Consider the following 7,948-nt stretch of genomic DNA (forward strand, 5'->3'; position numbering starts at 1 on the left):
AGCACAACTTCAATCTCATTCTCACTGCTAATAATGGATCAAATAGTCAAACTACTATTATTACTATTACCGCCCCTAAATTTTTTTTAATAACTACTCAAATAGTTAAATTGATCAGTTTATTACATAGTGTCGTAGTACAAAAATTAATTATGACCTTGTTCGACAAAATATAGCAAATTAATTACGACCTTGTTCGACAAAATATAGTTGCGGAACTAGAATAAAATACAAACCCTATACTCACTAGTTATGTACCGTAAATATACAACAATATGTGTAAAAAAATGAAAGTTTAATTTTCCCAATTAGTTTAAAAAGTTTGTACTAGTACTATTTTGGAGCCTTTTAAGTGACACCTAAACACACAACTATTTCTTCTTTCATTTTCTCTCTCCTCTTTTTCACTCTCTTTTCTTTCTTTTTCATTCATCTTCTCTCTCCACCATCTCCAACTCTTTTTCCTCCACTCCATCACCACCTCCTTCCCTCCCATCTTCTCTCTCCTGTAAACAAAAACCCAAAAACAATTCTGCTTAAAAAAAGTTGAGCTAATTTCAATTTCATTTATAAAGCTACTAAAATTTCCAGATCTTCTTCATTTTCTTCTTCAACCTCTTCATAATCTGGTAAGTTGCATTTTTATTGCTCAACTGCTTGTCAAAATGATTCAACATTGCTATTTTCGTAATTGAAGTGGATTTTGATTTTTACTTTTGGAAAATGTAGTTTAAATTATTGATCAGTAGCATCTATTTTTGAAATTGGATCGTTGTTTTAATTTTGAATTTCGATTTTTTTGTTTGTTGATTTCATTATTTTAAGTTGATAATGTTGTGCTACTTAATTTAAATTTCGATAATATCGAGTTTTTGAATCCGGATGTGTTTTTTTACTTTTAGTAATTTCCTAATCCTCGAAGTTTTGAACAAATTTAATTAATTTTGTTTCCAATTTTGCTTAATCAGGAATTTTACGCTATCACTAGAATGCTAATTTCAATTATTTAAAAAATTCGTTTTTTATTTTCTGAGGTTTAATTAAATAATGCAAGTATTTTTAATGGAGTAGGAACTAGAACTTAACTTTGATTGGATGTATTGGAAGTTTCGAGGCAACTCTTTTGAGTCTTTTCATAGATCTTTAATATTTAGCTGGATTTTTTTTCTCTAATCTGCTGTAATTTTAAACAATTGTTTAATTGTTTTGGGTAAATTTAAATATACTAGGTAAATTTAATACTCGAGCCGTATGTTTAATCTTACTGTGTTAGTACTCCTCCCGTCTCATGATACAGTTCTCATTTATTATTAGTCGGTAAGTGATTCGCTGCGTCGATTTTAACCCAAAGAGAGAAGTATAAAATAATTGCATTTGAAACATAAATTTGGTATTCCTATGAACGAGTTTTAGTGTTTTACCGTGTTTGAATGTATTATGAACAGGGTGATACTGTGTTTGGATGCTACTGAATTAACCGAGGAAAGACTAAATTAAAAAAAATAAAAATAAATAAGAATAGAATCCACCATCATATTCTTTTAATTTAATGCCCTTGAATGTTTTTGTCGTTTTTGGTCCCCAAAAATATAATTTCGGTTGTTTATTTAATTTTATTTATTTATTTTTCATCTGAACTCATAATAAATTGTAACAAGAAAATAAAAAGGAGAGAAAAAAAATGGGGAAAGAGCATAAAATGTGGATGACTTCATAATAATAACTCTTGAACAGTTTATATTTGATTTTTGTGCTTTAAATTCCCAAGCATCAGCCTTAAATTTTGTTAATGTTTGTGTTTGTTTGTGATGATATAAAGGAAGCATGCTTGTAGTTGTTACCACTGCTGCTAGTCTGGTAGTTGAGTTCTCTTTTGCTACTTTACTCAAATAGTGTAGTTCCTAAAAAAGAAAGCAAAAGAGGTCCTAAACACACAAAAAAAAAAAAAAAAAAAAAAAGTCGCTATAAGTTCTTCCTGTTTTGATATGAGTATTTTTTTTGCGAAACAATCACCGTCGAAATGTTGTGAGATGCTGAAGTGGAAATTCTTTTTTGGTTTTTTGGGTGGTATGACATGAGCTACAGTGTTGATATTAGTTGCTCAGTCCTTGAAAGGGTAGAGATACCTTACCTTCCTTCCACATTTTTGGGCCCTTTTGTTTTTTTCTGCTTTGTAAGGATTTTGCTTTTTTAACTGCACCTTTATTTTATTTAGTTGAGTGAATTTAGGTGGTTGATCTATCGTTGATGTGCCTGCCTTTTAGTGCATTCCTAGCAATGTATTAGATTGGATGTTCTTATGCTGTATAGTCTGTGTTCTTACCGCGATGAATGCTTTGATAGTTGGTCTTGTTAAGGAAGGTTTGCTTTCAACGAATACTCGAGTGAACTGCGAGTTTGCTTTTGGTGAAGTCATACGCCAACTTTGGAGATAAAAGGGTTTTTTTATATAGTACTTACTCTATAGCTGATTCAACTATTCGCAATATTGCATGCCCTTTGTGATTTCTGATAGTCTGTGATGAGTTTGTTTTAGTTGCTTCGCTTGTTGCTGACTTGTCTTGTATGGTGAAATGCAGTCTAGGATGGACCGTCGGGGTTGGCCATGGAAGAAAAAGTCATCCGAGAAGTCAGCTGCAGAAAAGGTTATTGCTACTCTAGATTCTGCAGGTGCCGCTTTGCCTTCTGGCGGATCTCAGCCAGATAAGGTTGGTTATGTTAATGCTTTCTTGTTTAAATGTGCTGTGGGGCTATTATCTGTTCTACTCATCTATTTTGTGCAGACCAGATGCCTCTTCTCAATATGTTCAGAATGCCTACTCTTATTAATTCCTATGTTAAAATTTCCTGAGTAATTTTCTCAGAATATGATATGTTTAATGAATGTTTCCATTGTTATCTCTGGCAGCTTACACTAATATTTTCAAGCACCTTATATTTCTATTTTGTAATGAAACATTTTGATCATTTTTTAGGTTCTACAGTAGTAGATAAGCAAAGCATTTTATGATATTGATGTAGGAATTTTTCTCAGTCATTCATTGTAATATGTTATTTCCATGTTTTATCATCTCAGGGGCAGGAGAAACATGATAAACACAAGAAGGCAAATTATGTTCAAATTTCCATCGAATCATACACTCATTTGAGTGGACTGGAAAATCAAGTGAAGACTTATGAAGAACAAGTAAAAACATATGAAGAGCAAGTAAAAGCATATGAAGAGCAAGCACAAACATATGAAGATCAGGTCAAAACATTGGAGGAAGAAGTCAATGAACTAAATGAGAAGGTCTCATCTGCTAATTCGGAGATAACCACCAAGGAAGAACTTGTCAAACAGCACGCTAAGGTGGCTGAGGAAGCAGTTTCAGGTATGAAATTTTTTCTAAGGAATTTTTTGCTGCGAAGCCTAGGTTTGTAAGAAATGACTACTTATGGCAGAGAGTTTACATCCATAACACTGAGTTTCTCAAATAAGATACTTTTAGTAAGTTTGTCAATTTCACATCCTTACTGACTTGTCTTTCCTGCAGGGTGGGAGAAGGCTGAAGCAGAAGCTTTGTCTTTGAAAAATCATCTAGAGTCTGTGACTCTGGAAAAATTAACGGCTGAAGATAGGGCTGCACACTTGGATGGTGCTCTAAAAGAATGCATGAGGCAGATAAGAAATTTGAAGGAAGAGAATGAACAAAAGCTCCAAGAACTTGGGATAACAAAGAACAAGCAGTATGATAGAATGAAGCATGAGCTAGAAGCAAAGATTGCTAGCATGGATCAAGAGCTCATGAGGGCAGAAGCTGAGAGCAATGCTCTTTCCAGGTCATTGCAGGAGCGTTCTAACATGCTTATGAAAACTAATGAAGAAAAGTCAAAGGCTGAGGCAGAGATTGAGCACTTGAAAAGCAATGTTGAATCCTGTGAAAGGGAAATAAATTCCTTAAAATATGAACTCCATATTGTTTCTAAGGAGCTAGAAATCCGTAATGAGGAAAGGAATATGAGTGTCAAGTCTGCAGAAGCTGCCAACAAGCAGCAACTGGAAAGTGTGAAGAAAATTACAAAGTTAGAAGCAGAGTGCCAAAGGTTACGTGGTCTTGTAAGGAAGAAGCTGCCAGGTCCTGCTGCTTTGGCCCAAATGAAGCTGGAAGTGGAAAGCCTGGGTAGAGACCATGGAGAAAGTCGTATGAGAAGGTCTCCTGCCAGACCTTCCAGCCCCCAGTATTCATCAAATTCCCACATGTCGCCAGTGCCTGAATTTTCCCTTGATGGTTCGCAGAAATTCCAGAAGGAAAATGAGTATCTCACTGAGCGCCTTTTGGCTATGGAAGAAGAAACAAAGATGCTTAAGGAGGCATTGGCGAAACGTAACAGTGAATTGCAAACTTCTAGGAGCATTTGTGCCAAGACTGCTAGTAAACTTCAAAACCTGGAAGCACAAGTACAAATATTCAATCAACAAAAGGGCTTTGTAAAACCTGATACTCAAGTTCAAGCTGATCGGTCTTCTAGTCAGCATGTTAGCAATCCTCCAAGTATGATGTCCTTTTCTGAAGATGGAAATGATGATACAGTAAGTTGTGCTGAGTCATGGGCTTCTGCGCTAATCTCAGAGCTATCCCATATTAAGGATAACAGCAAGGAAAAGTCTATGAAAACCGAAAATGGGAAACATTTGGAGCTTATGGATGACTTTGAGGAAATGGAGAAACTGGCTCTATTATCTGATGACTCGAATTGCTCCATATCTATTACTAACAGCCCAGCCAATAAATCTGTAACTTCAAAGAGTGCCGTCGCTGATGTAAATGGCACAAATGCCCCATCCAAAACAGTGCCTGGATCAAATTCGGTGGCTAGTCCTGCTCTAGGAAATTTGGCATCAGGTCCCAAAGTTGAGACAGAATTATTGCCATTGGTGAGCTTGCAATCAAGAATATCGAAGGTTTTTGAATCTGTCTCCAATGATTCTGTTGTTGTGAAAGTTCTGGAGGACATTAAGCATGCTGTCCAAGAGGTGCATGAGACCCTAAATCCACACTCAATTAGTTGTGTCTTTGAGGAGAAACATTGCTCAGAAGGTGATACCGATCAGCAAGTTGTACCAGGGGATGCTGTGGCTACTACAGTAAAGGAAATTTATTTGTCTGAAAATGGTAGGCAAAAGGGCAAGATTGAGAAGATTAGTGAAGAATTAGCAGCCGCCATATCTCAGATTCACAATTTTGTATTATTCCTGGGGAAGGAATCTAGAGCAGTCAATGGTCTGTGTGATGATAATGATGCACTAGGCCTTAAAGTTGAGCAGTTCTCTGCCTCCTTTAACAGTGTAATGTGCAATGAAACTAGCCTGGATGATCTTGTTTTTTCCCTTTCTGATTTCATGGCTAAAGCTAGTGAGCTTAACTTTAGTGTCCTGGGATACAAGGGCAACGAAACGGAAGTTAACAGTCCAGATTGTATAGACAAAATTGCATTGCCTGAAAATAAGCCACCCCAAGGAGAAAGTTATTCTAATGGTTGTAGCCTATCTGATTCTTCTTCAAATCCCGAGGTTCCCCAGGATGCCAATGTTATGTCAGGCTTTGAGCCACAAACATGCAAATTCTCTGTAGAGGAATTCGAACAGCTAAAAGCGGAGAAAGATAATTTGGAGAGGGAATATTCCCAATGCTCTCAAGATCTGGAGACAGCTAAATCTCAGTTGCTGGAAATGGAACAACAACTAGCTGGAGTTAATTCAGAGCTGGCTTCTTCCCAGAACATGAACAGCTTGGCTGAGACTCAGCTGAAGTGCATGGCAGAGTCATACAAGATGCTTGAAAAACGTGCTGAAGAATTGCAGAGTGAAGTCAGTATTCTGAGATCAAAATTGGAATCTCTGGATAATGAGCTTGAGGCTGAAAAAGTGAGTCACCAAGATGCTTTAGTCAGATGCAAAGATCTTGAAGAACAATTACAAAGGTTAGTTTTACAATTTTGTTACTTTTGGCAATATTCAATGTAATTACAGTAGTTACAAATATTGCTCATGAAAATCAAAATGCTAACACTATTTCCACTTTTAATTTTAATTATTATTATTAGATGAAGATATAGTTGATAGTTTTCATAAGATGTTGTACATTGCTAACTTCCGCATGTGGTGTTTTTATAGGAATGTAGGATGTTCTGTGTGTTCGTCCTCAGCTGTTGATGCAGATGACAGAACCAAACAGGTATGAAGCTGATAAGAGAAACTATTTCTTGTTGCAGACATTACTAATGTAAATTTATAAGAATAGATCAGAACAAAGACGAGTAATAATTTCCTTTTTCATAGACTTGAGGTGTCATTCCACAATTATAATATTGTCTTCCAAAATCAATTTTGGGCTCCTTTCCTTTGTCTCTTTACTTATTACTTCCTAACACAAACCTCATTTGCCTAAATCAAAATAATTTTGCATGAAACGATCAACAAACATAGGTATCTGGGATGAATTAAGCATGCCTATCACCGAAAGTTATTATGTAATTTTCGTTAATCCTATTGTTTCAGAAGGCTTAGACTGAATCCTTTCATTTCAAAATTATACAGGAAAAGGACCTGGCAGCTGCAGCAGAGAAGCTAGCAGAGTGTCAAGAAACTATATTTCTTCTTGGTAAGCAGCTAAAAACCTTACATCCTCAGTCAGAATTCATGGGTTCACCCATAAGTGAGAGGAGTCATAGAGATGAAGGCCTTAATGAAGAAGAACCAACAACAAGCGGGATGAACTTGCAAGATCTGGATCACGTTGAGATGGATACTGCCACTTCCAATAATCTGCAAAGGCTAGGTTCTAGTTCACCTTCAGACCTCTACAATGCACCAATTAGTACATCAGACACTGAAGGAAATAGCTTGAAATCGCCTGTTTCGAAAAATGCCAGGCACAGGCCTACAAAGTCCGGATCTTCTACTTCTTCCACTCCAACCCCTGAGAAGCAGTCACGTGGCTTTAGCAGGTTCTTTTCATCTAAGGGGAAAATTGGCATTTAATTATTGAGCATGCTGGCATAAGGAAGAATTGTGACAGGACAAAAACCACCCTTGACCATAAAAATTTGGTTGTTGCCCAGGTTGTTATGCTCTCTTACTCATTACAGTTACCTTGGATTTTGTGATGAAATATTCAGGTTAGCATGTTGAGTTCTTTGAAGTCAGTGACTTTCAGAGGTATAATTCTTACTAGGTTCCCCTGATGTCAAATAGAGTTTAGAAAATCATACAGAGTCTTGTGAAGATCAGCTTGTTAGTTCTTGGTTTACTTTCTTGATCATATTGATGTTAAATTTTGTATGAAATATGGATGTATATTATGTTAACACCCTTCAAAATTTCAGTGTTGATCGTATTAAGTATTCCCTTCCTTCCCGGATAAAAGTCTAACCCGTGTAGTGAGTTGGTAAAGTTTCAAACTCTTGAAACTGTTGAAAAGTTGTATTGAGGTGTTTGTCGTCGTATTTTTGTATGTTTACGTTGTGCATATAATACAGATGGAATTTTCAAGTATTAATGATAACGGATGTGGTTCTCGTCTTGTTAGGTGGTTGCCATCATTTCACTGTACAAGGGGTAATTTTGAATTTTCCGATCATTAAACAATGACTACTTCTCACATACGTAGTATAATAAGAACATATTTCAATATTAAGAAGGTTGAACATGAACTGTCAATACAACTTTACAAGCTACAGCATGTTCTGTAGGTTTCAACAATGGAAGGCAACAGGATGTTATATAGTATAATTCTTTTTTATTTTTGACAGTTTATATATTATTTTTTGACACAAAAAAGAATATTTGTACTTTCTCTGTTTTACCATATATGCACCATAGATTTTTACACTATTCAACCAAAAAAATGTGGTCATTAATAAAACATTAAATTCTGAAAAAATATATACTGAGATCACCCAACAA

The 7,948-nt window shown here is 35.8% G+C and overlaps 1 protein-coding gene across 3 annotated transcripts; it reads left to right on the forward strand.

Moving 5' to 3' along the window:
- Nucleotides 1-251: 251 nt before the first annotated feature.
- LOC110690034 (filament-like plant protein 4) lies at nucleotides 252-7,565 on the forward strand. 3 transcript variants are annotated; one of them, XM_021866859.1, is made up of 6 exons: nucleotides 252-629; nucleotides 2,580-2,708; nucleotides 3,077-3,374; nucleotides 3,537-5,964; nucleotides 6,158-6,218; nucleotides 6,581-7,565. In XM_021866859.1, the coding sequence occupies exons 2-6, from the start codon at nucleotides 2,586-2,588 to the stop codon at nucleotides 7,022-7,024; spliced, it is 3,354 nt and encodes a 1,117-aa protein (XP_021722551.1). In that variant the 5' UTR covers nucleotides 252-629; nucleotides 2,580-2,585; the 3' UTR covers nucleotides 7,025-7,565. The 3 variants fall into 3 exon arrangements, with proteins under 3 accessions (XP_021722551.1, XP_021722550.1, XP_021722552.1); XM_021866858.1 differs by lacking the exon at nucleotides 252-629 and adding an exon at nucleotides 982-2,116; XM_021866860.1 differs by lacking the exon at nucleotides 252-629 and adding an exon at nucleotides 2,127-2,452.
- Nucleotides 7,566-7,948: the final 383 nt, after the last annotated feature.

Source organism: Chenopodium quinoa, unplaced genomic scaffold (genome assembly GCF_001683475.1).
Source record: "Chenopodium quinoa cultivar QQ74 unplaced genomic scaffold, ASM168347v1, whole genome shotgun sequence".
Lineage (NCBI taxonomy): Eukaryota > Viridiplantae > Streptophyta > Magnoliopsida > Caryophyllales > Amaranthaceae > Chenopodium > Chenopodium quinoa.

Excerpts from the sequence above, each read along its gene's own strand:
- LOC110690034 (XM_021866858.1), top strand. The coding sequence starts at position 2,075 with ATGAGCTACAGTGTTGATATTAGTTGCTCAGTCCTTGAAAGG. Across the intron at positions 2,709-3,076 it reads GCGGATCTCAGCCAGATAAG|GGGCAGGAGAAACATGATAA; the intron begins GTTGGTTATGTT and ends TTATCATCTCAG. Across the intron at positions 5,965-6,157 it reads CTTGAAGAACAATTACAAAG|GAATGTAGGATGTTCTGTGT; the intron begins GTTAGTTTTACA and ends GTGTTTTTATAG.